Below are 14919 nucleotides of genomic sequence, written 5' to 3'. Positions count from 1 at the left end.
TCAGTCTTTTGTTCAGTTATGTATTCATTTATTTAGTGAATAGTAATATGAATCTATTAAATAATGGAAATTATGTTATGTACTAGAGATATAGCAGTTAAAGCAAACAGAAAAGACAGTCCCTGCTCTTTTATTTACTAACGTACATGTTTAAAGTTATACTTTTTCCTTTTATCACGCAATCAGTGCTGGTTGCGTCTCTCAAATCCTGATGTTTTCTTTGTCACTAGCTCAGAATATTTTCTAATTTCTCTTGTGTCTCTTTTCCTTTTACTCATGTATTGCTTAGAAGTATGTTGTTTAATTTTCGAACACTTGGTGTTTTCCCAGGTTTCTTAATGTTTTCCAATTTCACTTTGTTTTGGTTAAGGAATATATTCTTTATGATTTCAGTCTTTTAAAATTTACTGTAACATGTTTTGGATCCTAACACAGTGTCTGTCTTGGTAAATGTACTTGAAAACAAGGTGTGTCAACCTTAGAACTATTAACCGTTGGGATCCAATGTTTCTTTGTTGTGGGGTACTGCTCTGAGCATGGTTAGCTGCATCCCTAGCTTCTACCTACTGGATGCCAGTAGCATCCCCAAAGATATGACAACAAAGATGTCTGTAGACATGGCCAAATATCCCCTGAAAGGCAAAGTTTCCCTTATTAAGAACCATTGAGTCAAAAATGATTTGTATTTTGTAGTGGTTGGGTATAGTATTCTCTAAGTATCAGTAGGTCATGATGATTGGTAGAGTTATTCAGATTGTCTGTGTTTTTCTTAACTCCCCTGCCCGCCCCCACCCCCCGGGTTTTATGTCATTTGTTGAGAAAGAAATGTTAAAATATCTAACCATAATGTGGGATTGTCTTATTTCTCCCTCTAATCCTGTCAGTTTTTGCTTCATGAATTTTTTTCTACTTTTTAAAAACAACTTTGTTGAGGTGCAGTTTATGTACCATAAAATTTATCCATTCAGTGCAAAAAATATATATATATTTTTTTGGTGATTTGCTGGATTATGCAACTATAACCATAATCCAGTTTTAAAACTTTTCCACCACACCAATAAGATCCTTTGTATTGAGCAGCATCAAGAATGGGAATGTGACATCATCTTGTGGGATTATATCAACTTCTGTCTTCAGATATTTACCTTTTTTGAGCATTTCATATAATTAGAATCATACAAATGTAGTCTTTTGTATCTGATTTCTTTTACTTGCATATCATTTTTGTAGTTCATCTGCGTTATAGTATGTGGTTCATTCTTTTTTTCTTGGTGAAGTGTTCCAGCTTCATATATTTTTGAGACTTTGCTACAAAAAACTAGGGCTTCACTAGTAGCTCAGTTGGTGAAGAACCCGCCTGCAATGCAGGAGACCCCAGTTTGATTCCTGGGTCAGGAAGATCCCCTGGAGAGGAGATAAGCTATACTCACTCCAGAATTCTTAGGCTTCCCTGGTGGCTCAGCTGGTAAAGAATCTGCAGTGTGGGAGACCTGGGTTCAGTCCCTGAGTTGGGGAGATTCCCTGGAGAAGGGAACGGCTACCCACTCCAGTATTCTGGCTTGGAGAATACCAAGGAGTGTATATAGTTCTTGGGATTGCAAAGACTCGGACACGACTGAGCGACTTTCACTTTCACACTTCTATGAAGGACTTCTGTATTTTTTATTATGTTTTTCTAGTAAATTGACCCAATTACTAGGAAATAGTTTTTTTACTTATAATTTTGTCTAAAATCTATTTTCTTATATTAAATAGTCCACTATATATGCATCTTGACTCTTTACATAGTATATCTTTTCCACCCATTTATTTTTAGCTTATCTATTTCTTTATATTTAAGGTATAGCTCTTGTGGACAGTATATAACTGGTCTTGCTTTTCAAAAAAAGTCCAACTTAAAACTTTCACTTGAAAAAAAGTGTTTAATTATTAACATGGTTGGGTTTGATGCTCCGTTATTTTCTGTTTTTCCTCCTGAGCTCTATTCCTCTTTCTCCGATTTTTTTTTCTTTCCCCTTTTTGGATGATTTGTGCATGTATATGTATATGTATTATATTTAATAATTCCATTAACATTTTTCTCTTAGTGTATCTTTGGAGAATATAGTATACTTTTCACAGTCCACTTAAAGTTACTAGGTTGGTGCAAATGTAATTGCAGTTTTGGACCGTGAATTTTAAATCATTATAATTAGGCTCAAACATATCTTTATTAATCAAAATAGGAGCCATTACAATCAACACAGTTTTGCTACTGAGAAATAAGTTTGTTTATTCCTTTAGCATAAAATCCGTGCTTTGGGCTTTGAGGAACTCTTGGAAAGCACTTTCTGCCTCCTGCTGGTTGTGGACGTGTTTTCCCTGCAAACGTTGTGGAGATGCTTGAAGACGCAGTAGTTGATTGGCAAGAAGTCAGGTGAATGTGGCGAGTGAGGCAAACCTTCGTAGCCCAGTTTGTTCAACTTTTAGCATGTTGGTTGTGTGATGTGCAGTCAGGTGTTGTCGTGGAGAAGAATCGGGCCCTTCCTGTTGACCAGTGCTGGCTGCAAGGTGCTGCAGTTGTCGGTGCATCTCACCAATTTGCTGAGCGTACTTCTCACTACAATGGTTCCACTGGGATTCAGAAAGCTATAGTGGATCAGTCAGCAGACTACCAAACAGTGACCATGACCTTTTTTTGGTGCAAGTTTGGCTTTGGGAAGTGCTTTGGAGCTTCTTCACAGTCCAGCCTCTGAGCTGGTCATCGCCAGTTATTATATAAAATCCACTTTTCGTCCAGTGTCACAATCCAATCAAGAAATAGTTCGTTGTAGTTGTGTAGAATAAGGAAAGATGACACTTGAAAACGACAATTTTTTTTGATTTGCAGTCATCTCATGAGGCATTCAGGGCTTCCCTGGTGGCTGAGATGATAAAGAATCAGCTGCAGTGCAGGAGACCCAGGTTCGATTCGTGGGTCAGGAAGATCCCCTGGAGGAGGGCATGGCAACCCACTCCACTATTCTTGCCTGGAGAATCCCATGGACAGAGGAGCCTGGCAGGCTACAGTCCATGGGGTCGCAAAGAGTCAGGTATGACTGAGTGACTAACACATGAAACATTCACTTATCAAGCTTATTCACCTTTCCAATTTGCTTCAAATGCCGAACAACCACAGAATTGATCAACGTTGAGTTCTTTGGCAACTTCTGTAATTATAAGAGGATCAGCTTCAATGATGTCTCTCAGTTTGTCATTGTCAACTTCCAATGGCTGATCACTGCACTGCTTATCTTCAAGGCTCTCGTCTCCTTTGCAAAACTTCTTGAACCCCAACTGCACTGTACGTCCGTTAGCTGCTCCTGGACCAAACGTGTTGATGCTGAAAGTTAATCTCTGCTGCTTTATGACCCATTTTGAACTCAAATAAGAAAATCGCTTGAATTTGCTTTTTGTCTAATGTCATTTCCATAGTCTAAAATAAATATAAAATGAACAGCAAGTAATAAATCATTAGCAAAAAACAAAGTGAGAAATGTGTTTTAAAATGATGTATAACAAAACCACATTTATTTAAAACGTATTCCAGTATCAGATGGCAAATTTCAACATTGCAAAACCACAATTACTTTTGCACCAACCTAATACTAATGTTGCTGCCTGCTGCCCAGTCGCTTCAGTCGTGTCCGACTCTGTGCGACCCCATGGACTGCAGCCCACCAGGCTTATCCGTCCATGGGATTCTCCAGGCAAGAACACTGGAGTGGGTTGCCATTTCCTTCTCCAGTGCATGAAAATGGAAAGTGAAAATGAAGTCACTCAGTCGTGTCTGACTCTTAGCGACCCCATGGACTGCAGCCTACCAGGCTCCTCCATCCATGGGATTTTCCAGGCAACAGTACTGGAGTGGGGTGCCATTGCCTTCTCCCAATACTAATGTTACATTTCACATAAAACATAGTTAACTCATAACTGTGTAGGTGCCTATTCCTTCCACCCCAACCTTCCTTGTCTTTTATGCTGTAATTATATGTATTACATTTACACATATTATAACCCCCACAAGACAAAATCACAATTCCCATTTTCGATGCTTTTCATTTTTTCTTGAGATCTGGATTTCCATCTGGTAACTTTTGGTTTAAAGAATTTCCTTTAACCTTTCTTGTGGTGCAATTCTGTTAATAATGAATTCTGTTCATTTTCTTGTCTTCATTCTTGAAGGAGATATTTATCAGATACAGGAATTCTGTTCTGATAGTTTTTCCTTTAGCACACTAAACAAGTTCAGTGTCTTCTGGCCCTTGAATTTTTGATGAGAGACCAGCTTCCAGTGAAATCATTCTCCGGTAATGTGTCATTTTTTGGAAAAAAAAAAAAAAAAATTGTTTATTGTGGGATCTCTGTTCCCCAACCAGGATTTGAACTGGGGCCACAGTCATGAAAGCCCAGAATTCCAATCATTAGATCACCAGGGAACTCCCTGTAATGTGTCATTTCTCTCTACGTGTTTTTAAGATTTGCTTTTTCACCTTTGGCTTTCAGCAGTTTGACCTTGGCTGGCCTTCTTTGTATTTATCCTGCTTGATTCTTGTTGAATATCTTCAATCTATAAATGTATATCTTTCACTGAATTTAGGGAATATTCAGCCATTATTTGTCAAATAGTTTTTCTGCCCTATTCTCTTTCCTCCCCTTCCGGGACTCCCGTTAGTTTATGATATTTTCTAACAGGTTTATGAGTATTAATTTTTATTTCAATCTTTTTTCTTCCTTTATTCTTCTCATTGGATAATTTCTGTTGTTCTGTCTTCAAATCCACTGATCTCTCTCCAGATCTCTGTTAAGTCCAGTTCAGTTCAGTTGCTCAGTCGTGTCTGACTCTTCGCGACCCCATGAATCGCAGCACGCCAGGCCTCCCTGTCCATCACCAAGTCCCGGAGTTCACTCAGACTCACTTCCATCGAGTCAGTGATGCCATCCAGCCATCTCATCCTCTGTCGTCCCCTTCTCCTCCTGCCCCCAATCCCTCCCAGCATCAGACTCTTTATTAATTTTTTAGTTCTGGAATTTCCATTTGATTCTTTTTTTGTTTGTTTCTATTTCTCTGCAGTCTTATGTTTTGGTTCACGGTGAATATATTATATTTCACTTTATTGAAGATAGTTACAGTAGCTTCTTTAGAATCATTGTTTGTTACTTCCAACATCTGGGGCATCCCAGGATTGGTCTCAGTTATTTCCTTTTACTTAAGAATATCTTCCATTTTCCTGATTCTTCACATATGGTAAGTTTGGATCATATCTAGGACGCTAAGAATGTTAAGTTTGAGAGTCTCTGGGTTCTGCTGTTTTTCTTCGATGAGTTTCTTAAGTTTTAGCAGGTAGTTGTGTTGGTTGGACTCAAACTGCAGACTCTGTTTCTCAGGCAGCAGCTTGACTCTTGGGTCAGCCCTCTTGTCTCCAGCCGTGTTGCTGTGAGTGTACTCGGTGTGAGCGTGGCTCAGGGGTCAGCCAGAGATGTGGGCAGCCAGAGTTGGGAATACCTTCTCAGATTTTTTCCGTTCTCAGTGGACATGGTTTCCCAGGATGGTTTTTCTGCCTCCTAAACCAGAAAGATTGCATTTTCCCCCCATGAATCCCCAGCTAAAGGCTGTGAAACTATGAATTCATCCTTTGCAACTCTTCCTCCTCCCAAATGTGAACCGCCCATCTGCCTGTCTTTGTTTCTTCTCTGTTGGTTTATCTGAGTTTATAGTTTTCTGGAGGAGTGCTGGAAGACAGGATCTTAGTCATTACTGAAGCCAGTCTTTCAAACTTTCATTTTAGTAAGGGGGAAACTGACAATAAATGAATAAAAATAAAAAGTATATACAGACATACCTTGGAGGTATTGCGAGTTTAGTATCAGACCACTGCAATAAAGTGAATATTACAAAGAGGCAAGTCACACAAATTTTTTGGTTTTCCAGTGCATGTGAACGTTATTTTTACACTGTATTGTGGTCTTTTAAGTGTACAATAGCATTGCATTTAAAAAATGTATAATACTTTAATTAAAAAATACTTAAATCTAAAAAATGATAATCATCATTTGAACCTTCAGTAAGCCATAGAAGTAACATCAAAGATCACTGATTACAGATCACCATAAGACATAATAATGAAAAATTTTTTAATGTTGCAAAAATTACCAAAATGTGACACAGAGACATGAAGTGAGCAAATGTTACCGAATAGACTTGCCTGACACATAGTTGCCACAAATCTTCAAATTAGAAAAAACACACTGTCTGCCAGGTGCAATGAAAGGAGGAATGCCTGTCATGTTAAGTAGTTCTGTTGGTTATTTGTTGCTTTGCTACAGACTTCCCCAAAACTCTGAGGCTTAAATCAACTCTGATTTATTTTCACTATAATTCTGCAGCCTTGGGTTGGTGGGGAGTTGCCTGATCCAGCTGGCCTTACCCAGACCTGTGGGTCTGCATCTCAGCTGTCTCACACATGTATCCACAGGCTGGTGGGGGTTGAGCTCTAGTCTGGGCTTCGCCAGGACACCTTAGTGAGAACACTCTCCTCTGTGGGCTCTCATCTTCTTCAGGGGAGCAGTCACGGGGCCAGCCTGGGTTACCTTTCTCATGGTGGTGGCGGAAGTGCAGGAGAGGAGTCCCGTATTTCATGTAATATTATGCCCACAACATAGTAACCCATTCCCTACTATTTGACCATTTTAGACCATTTAAAATATTTTGCCCCTCCTGGATTTGTTGAGTACTGACTTCTTAAAGCACTTTACATGTATTAGTTTATTTCATTCTCATAACAACTTTATGAAATAGCTACTCTTCTCCCACTTTACAGATGAGGGAACTGAGGTACAGAGTGGCTAAAGTCATCCACTGTAAGTAGCAGAGACAGGACATGGAGCTGGGCAACTGCCAGTACCCATTCTTCGGTGTGCTAATAAAAGCATGAAGGATTGTGTCCACATCTCTGAATGTTGGAGTACTGGCTCCTAGGATAGTTGTCACATTTATAGGCGTATTATTTTTGTTTGCTGCTAGGTGACTGGGCATCTTAAAGTTGCTGCTGGGCTAGTTTGTCCCTCCTACTCCAAGATGGTGAAATGCTAGGCTAGCTGGTGAGCTTCGTTAAGTACAGACCCAGAAGTGGTGTGGTGTTAGCTGTGCAGGCTGAGAAATAGTCGGGACTGATGATCAACTCGGCCAGCACAGGAGACATAAGAGATGTGGGTTCAGTCCCTGGGTCGGGAAGATCCTCTGGAGGAAGGCATGGCAACCCACTCCAGTATTCTTGCCTGGAAAATCCCATGGACAGAGGAGCCTGGCAGGTTATAGTCCATGGGATCACAAAGAGTCGGACATGACTGAAGTGACTTAGCAAGCAAAGCAGCCCAAGCCCAAGCTCCAGGTCTGGGTGGTACCCCAGACAGCAATGGGCATTCTGCAGGATGGCACTTGCTGGGCCAGAGGACAGCTGTGTGTGCAGGTAGGGTGACCCTCTGGCCCATAGCACTTTCAGCTCCCTGGCCCCACATACAGTTTGAATGACGAGGCACCAGAGGAAGGGAGTGATTTCAGGGCACTGGCAGGAAGTGCAGACAGCTTAATGGAGGGCAGTCATCTGAGCAATAGGTTTATAAGGCTCTTGTCATTTTTCTGTTTCCATTGTTAACCATTCTGCCAGGCTGAGCTGTAAGGATACCTGTCTGATACTTCTTGCTTTGAAACAGTGGGAGAGATGAAAGGACAGGAAGAGAAATCTGGTTGAGTTATAATTGTGAAAAGCCTGAGTCAAAGCTGGGATATAGGTATGCTTTAGAGTTTTCTAAGAATTTAGAGTTTTCTCTTGCTTGGGATTGTTTTCAAGGTTAACCAGTTGCCAGTGAATATACAAAGTCACACCTGCCTTTAACTGTAGTTACGGGTTTTGGTTCCCTGTAAGTATTCAAAATTACACCTGCTTGTCTGTTATGTATTTTATACCTAATACTTTTTCCTTTTTTTGCTTCAGGTTAGCAGCAAAGATGAAGATTTTCTTGACCTTTCTGTTGATGTGGAGCAGAACACATCTATTACCCACTGTCTAAGGTAACCTCATGAATTCTGACTATGGTCTGAGTTTTTGATGAGGCTAATAAGTCATGGGGGAAAATTTCCTGTATTTCTTCAGGAGATAATCTTCCTTTCTGTTAAACCAATGTAATCCTATTATTTTCTATTTCTTCTTTCCCTAGAGAGATTAGAAATAAGTATATGTTGTCTAGAGAAGAGTCCTGCTGAGGAGTGAGGGGATCAAGTGGAAGTCATTAGTCATTAAGTTTAAAAATAAGGTTTTAATCTTTAATACAGATGTGTGCTTTGGGCCCTCATCTGCCTCTCCACACACACAGACATACCCAATCACAGTCACACAATTAAGTTGAAAAATGCTACGGATGCCTACCATTCCTTTCTTTTTCTAAGCTAATCTAGTCTTTGATTTTAAAAATTATGCACTTTTGAACTGAGAACCGATGACGGCATTGCCTTTTCCTCTATCTCGCAGCATTGTGTAGAGCTCATTCATGGAAGAAGGCTTTCTCCTAATTAGAGTTGAGGGGAGGTAAGGTTCCCTGAGTGTAAGAGTAACATACGCCCAGGGTTCCTGCAGATATTGTGTTTTGACTTGTAGTTGAAAACGTGCTCAGAATTGATTTGTTGTTGTTCAGTTGCTAAGTTGTATCTGATTGTTTGTGACCCCATAGACTGCAGCATGCCTCACTTCCCTGTCCTTCAGCTCTCTCTCATAGTTTGTTCAAATTATGTCCTGAAGTCAGTGATGCTGCATAATCATCTCATCCTCTGTTGCCCCCTTCTCCTGCCCTCAATCTTTGCCAGCATCAGGGTCTTTTCCAATGAGTCGACTCTTTCCATCAGGTGGCCAGAGTATTAGAGCTTCAGCATCAGACCTTCCAATGAATATCCATGGTTGATTTCCTTTAGGATTGACTGGTTTGATCTCCTTGTTGTCCAAAGGACTCTCAAGCATCTTCCCAACACCACAATTGATGCTGAAAGCATCAATTCTTCGGCACTCAGCCTTCTTTATGGTCCAACTCTTACCATATATGGCTACTGGAAAAACCATAGCTTTGACTATACGGACCTTAGTTGGCAAAGTGATGTCTCTGCTATTTTAATACTCTGGAGACACAATTCACTGTCCTGTCCTCACTTCTTTCTCCTCCTTTTAACTTATAATTAGCCCCACTCTTCTATACACCAGAGGTCAAGGGCTAGCGTCAGGTATGTATCTCGTGGCGCTTATAGTCTGGTGGGAATCCACGGACAGGAATTGGTGCTTTGAAGGACATTAAACATGTCTAGAGAGTGGCTGGTAGTGGGGGTGCCCGGGCAGGCCAGGTGGTCTGGGTGGCCCTTCCCATTGCTTAGAATGCCTCATCAGCTCAGGGCACTGTTGGGTTTTTATTTATTTATTTTAAAAAAGTTTATTCTATTTAAGGATAGGTGATTTACAGTGTGGTGTTACTCTCTGCTGTACCTCGGGGTGATTCAGTTATATATGCATTCTTTTTTGGTTTGTCACAGGATATTGAATATAGTTCCCTGTGCTGTATAGTAGGAACTTGTTCATCCATCCTATATTTAATGGTTTGCATCTGCTAACCCCACACTCCCAATCCTCCACCCCCTGCCCACACCCCGCCAGCGACCACAAGGCTGTTATTCTCTATGTCTGTGAGTCTGTTTCATAGATAAGTTCAAGGTCCCACACATAAGTGATACCATATGGTATTTGTCTTTCTCTTCCAAGCCCTGTTGATCTTTATCAGTGGGCATTGTGTGACAGAATTGTTCTATCAGGAGTTCAGGTTACTCAGAACTCTTTAGATTAAAGGGACTTGCTGTGGCCGTCGACTGTTAGAAAGTCATTTTTCATGGTAGAGGCACCAATTCCAACCTGGCAGAACGTCCCAGTTCGTCTGGGTGTCATGTATTGTGTGAGCTGGGGGCTGGTTACTCTCTCATTCCCAGGAGGCTGAGCCTTCCCCTGTCCCCACCAAGTTACCTCAGCACCTCCTGCTGGTCTGGCATTTCATCGTTTGTCTCCAGATGCCTTGGGTCCAGGTGTCCAGGACACATTTATGGTCTCTGTTTGCAAAGCATTTTTCAGGCCAAGATAGCTTTTTTTGTTTCTTCTGATTGGTTCTGTTTTTGGCATGGGCTCTTAATATTCCTGTGAAAAGAAGCCAGTTTTGATTTCCTTAGGGTTTTGTGATCACAAGGAGGCGAAAAAGCTATAAAGTTATGCCAGAGCTGGTCATATGTGAGGGAGCACAAGAAAGGGTATTACCTGCCCATTCTTCTTGGAGAAGAGGAGCTAGGAGGCTGGCTGCTTCCCCTCCCTTCTAAGAAATTCCTGGGCTGTTCAGGAGGGCAGATGGCAGTGGCTATAGCTTTGAGACCAGCTAAGAATTTCAACCATTGGGGAGCCTCGTTACAGACAAATGTAACCCAGAACTAAGTCCCCTCACTTTTTTTTTCTGGAGGAAATACATACATTGGCAGTGCATACCTGATGAAGGCAGACTGGAGACATTTGGAGGCCTTTAAGCCGGGATGGGTACAGAATAGCCTCACAATACATTTTAAACAACATCAAATTCTCATCTGATTGTTCAGGCTGATATTCCTGAAGGGCCTGCCCCTCCCCCTTAGTACATCATCCTGAAAATAGACGTTGGCTGACTTACCTGGACCTGCCTTCATCGGTGCCTAAGAGCTCACCTCCCCAACAGAGAGAAGCCTGCCAGGTGTTGCTGTTCAACCACTGAGAGTTCTGGGGTGGGGGTGGCAGCTTTCCAGCCTCTCCCAGAGGAACAAAGTGCAGGAGAGAGTTCAGGGAATAAATGATGCCAGCTGATCTGTTAACTTTTTCTATTTGAGACAAAAGAGAAGGAATGATTATGATCTTTTTTGGCCCCTTTTATGGCTTAATGTGGTTTGCATTCTTGAGGATTTGTTTTTCAAACTAGAATTATGAGTTGTCTTCTTTAACATCATGCCTGCGTATCTTTTCTGGTGTGATATCCTTACCATTTATTTTGATATTGAGAAAAGTTAAAAATCAAGCTAAAATTGTAGGATTTAAAGCCACCTTCTTCCAGAAGGGCTTTAGGTGATCAATTACAACGTGTTTTCAATGAACTTTTATCCCAGAGAAATGATGATATAAATAGTGGTTAATTTGGGAAACAGGTTTAGAGAAGCCATTAAAGCCATATTGTAGCTGAGGTATACTTCTAATATTTCACATCACAGCACCGTGTCTTAGGCAGGCAGAGTGAGCCATCTGCATCATAGGAGGATACTGAGAAATTTCTTTTTCTTTTGAAAAGTTCAGGGATAGCCTCAGGCAAAAACTTAAAATATGTGTTTATCTTACCCCCTTGTCCTTTTGGGCATTTTTTGTCTTTCACTTCAGGGCCTTAGTCCCTCCCTGTGGCTCCTGCACAGAAATGTACCTCTCTCCTCAAAGGGCTCGATGCTCTGACACCACTCTCCTCTTCCTCTGTCCTCCTCTCATTAAAAATGCCCATTCTCTCAGGGCCAGGGAGGTCAGCGTTTTTTAGTTCTCCCAAAGCTCTATTTTAAAATTACTCTTCCTTTTAAAAAAATGTCTTTTCATTTTGGAAACTTCTCTGTGCCAAGTTTATATGGAACTCTATCACAAATCTATTGCCATATGCTTATCTGTCAGTTTCTCTGTTTTATCTGGCTTGTGTCTTAGTTTTGGCTATTTCTCATATATGGTATTTGCTAATATCTGACACACCTTTCTTGTGGATTTCTTTTTTTCAACTTTCTTTAACACTTGAGTCAGTAGTTCTCAAACTTTGGTGCATATCAGAATCATCTGGAGAAGTTGGTAAAAATGGAGGCCTAGGTGATATTTAACTTCTGTTAGCCTGGGCATCTACTATTCCTTAATTTTCCAGATGGTTTTGATACCGCCAGAGTTTGAGAACTGCTGCCCTAGATCTTTGCTACTCAAATAGGGGTCTGCGAGCTAGTACCGTTGACATTACCTGGGTCATTAGTAGGGCAGAATCTCTGGTCTCCTTCAACAATGAGTGCACGAGTCAGTGCCTGCACTTGGACAAGATTTCCAGGTGATTCCCATAACATGTTCATATTTGCAAAGCGCTGGGGACAGTGGCTCTCAGCCCACGGAGCATATTGGAACCACCTAGGGAGTTTTAAGAACAATGGTGCCTCTGGTTCTTGGAGACATTCTCATGTAACTTGGCTTGGGGCAGAGTGATGGGGGATTGAGATTGTTTTGAAAGCTCCCCTGGTGATTCTGATGAGCAGCCGAGTGAACCACTGCTGTAGACTCTAGAACAAAGCTTCCTAGCTTATATGCCATGGAAGATGGGTTCCAGGTGTGTGCAGATCCCCTCAACTTGCAGGCAGAGCCTGGAGCTGCCGGCAGAGCAGCCGTGTCAGTGTACCCCAGCTCCTTTCTACGTGGCACCATTTTTCGTTGTTGTTGATTGTTTTGTTTTTCTTTTTCTTTTGCCACTATTTTTTAAATGTGCATCATAACATGAAATTATCGAGAGACCTCCTTAGCTTGAGATTTTTTTTTTTTACTTTACCACATTGTGTTGGTTTTGCCATACATTGACATGGATCTGCCATGAGTGTACATGTGTTCCCCATCCTGAACCCCCCTCCCACCTCCCTCCCCATACCATCCCTCTGGGTCATCCCAGTGCACCAGCCCCGAGCAGCCTGTATCATGCATCAAACCTGGACTGGCGATTTGTTTCACATATGATAATTTACATGTTTCAATGCCATTCTCCCATATTATCGCACCCTCGCCCTCTCCCACAGAGTCCAAAAGACTGTTCTATACATCTGTGTCTCTTTTGCTGTCTCGCATACAGGGTTATCATTACCATCTTTCTAAATTCCATGTATATGCATTAGTATACTGTATTGGTGTTTTTCTTTCTGGCTTACTTCACTCTGTATAATAGGCTCCAGTTTCATCCACCTCATTAGAACTGATTCAAATGTATTCTTTTTAATGGCTGAGTAATATTCCATTGTGTATATGTACCACAGCTTTCTTATCCATTCATCTGCTGATGGACATCTAGGTTGCTTCCATGTCCTGGCTATTATAAAGAGTGTTGTGGTGAACACTGGGGTACACGTGTCTCTTTCATTTCTGGTTTCCTTGGTGTGTATGCCCAGCAGTGGGATTGCTGGGTCGTATGGCAGTTCTATTTCCAGTTTTTTAAGAAATCTCCACACTGTTCTCCATAGTGGCTGTACTAGTTTACATTCCCACCAACAGTGTAAGAGGGTTCCCTTTTCTCCACACCCTCTCCAGCATTTATTGCTTGTAGACTTTTGGATAGCAGCCATTCTGACTGGCTTGAAATGGTACCTCATTGTGGTTTTGATTTGCATTTCTCTGATAATGAGTGATGTTGAGCATCTTTTCATGTGTTTGTTAGTCATCTGTATGTCTTCTTTGGAGAAATGTCTATTTAGTTCTTTGGCCCATTTTTTGATTAGGTCGCTTATTTTTCTGGAATTGAGCTGCAGGAGTTGCTTGAATATTTTTGAGATTAATTCTTTGTCCGTTGCTTCGTTTGCTATTATTTTCTCCCATTCTGAAGGCTGTCTTTTCACCTTGCTTATAGTTTCCTTTGTTGTGCAGAAGCTTTTAATTTCAATTAGGTGCCATTTGTTTATTTTTGCTTTTATTTCCAATATTCTTGGAGGTGGGTCATAGAGGATCCTGCTGTGGTTTATGTTGGAGAGTGTTTTGCCTGTTTTCCTCTAGGAGTTTAATAGTTTCTGGTCTTACATTTAGATCTTTAATCCATTTTGAGTTTATTTTTGTGTATGGTGTTAGAAAGTGTTCCAGTTTCATTCGTTTACAAGTGGTTGACCAGTTTTCCCAGCACCACTTGTTAAAGAGATTGTCTTTAATCCCATTGTATATTCTTGCCTCCTTTGTCAAAGATAAGGTGTCCATAGGTACGTGGATTTATCTCTGGGCTTTCTATTTTGTTCCGCTGATCTATATTTCTCTTTGTGCCAGTACCATATTGTCTTGATGACTGTGGCTCTGTAGTAGAGCCTGAAGTCAGGCAGGTTGATTCCTCCAGGTCCATTCTTCTTTCTCAAGATTGCTTTGGCTATTGAAGGTTTTTTGTATTTCCATACAAATTGTGAAGTTATTTGTTCTAGTTCTCTGAAAAATACCGTTGGTAGCTTGATAGGGATTGCATTGAATCTGTAGATTGCTTTGGGTGGTATACTCATTTTCACTATATTGATTCTTCTGATCCATGAACACGGTATATTTCTCCATCTATTTGTGTCCTCTTTGATTTCTTTCCCCAGTGTTTTATAGTTTTCTATATATAGGTCTTTTGTTTCTTTAGGTAGATATATTCCTAAGTATTTTTTTCCTTTTGTTGCAATGGTGAATGGAATTGTTTCCTTAATTTCTTTTTCTGTTTTCTCACTGTTAGTGTATAGGAATGCAAGGGATTTCTGTGTGTTAATTTTATATCCTGCAACTTTACTATATTCATTGATTAGCTCTAGTAATTTTTTGGTGGAGTCTTTAGGGTTTTCTATGTAAAGGATCATGTCATCTGCAAACAGTGAGAGTTTTACTTTTTCTTTTCCAATATGGATTCCTTTTATTTCTTTTTCTGCTCTGATTGCTGTGGTCAAAACTTCCAAAACTATGTTGAATAATAGTGGTGAAACTGGGTACCCTTGTCTTGTTCTTGACTTTAGGGGAAATGCTTTCAGGTTTTCACCATTGAGGATAATGTTTGCTGAGGGTTTGTCATATATAGCTTTATTATGTTGAGGTA

The 14919-nt window shown here is 40.7% G+C and overlaps 1 protein-coding gene across 2 annotated transcripts in view; it reads left to right on the top strand.

Moving 5' to 3' along the window:
• USP46 (ubiquitin specific peptidase 46) overlaps positions 1 to 14919 on the top strand; it is a 76912-nt gene that overhangs the window by 39758 nt on the left and 22235 nt on the right. For both annotated transcript variants that reach the window (XM_027544492.1, XM_027544494.1), the window contains exon 5: positions 8013 to 8089. In XM_027544492.1, the coding sequence (XP_027400293.1) occupies positions 8013 to 8089 (77 nt within the window). The remainder of the gene's footprint in view (positions 1 to 8012; positions 8090 to 14919) is intronic.

Source organism: Bos indicus x Bos taurus, chromosome 6, assembly GCF_003369695.1.
Source record: "Bos indicus x Bos taurus breed Angus x Brahman F1 hybrid chromosome 6, Bos_hybrid_MaternalHap_v2.0, whole genome shotgun sequence".
Classification (NCBI taxonomy): domain Eukaryota; kingdom Metazoa; phylum Chordata; class Mammalia; order Artiodactyla; family Bovidae; genus Bos; species Bos indicus x Bos taurus.
This window is presented reverse-complemented; position numbering and strand designations above follow the sequence as displayed.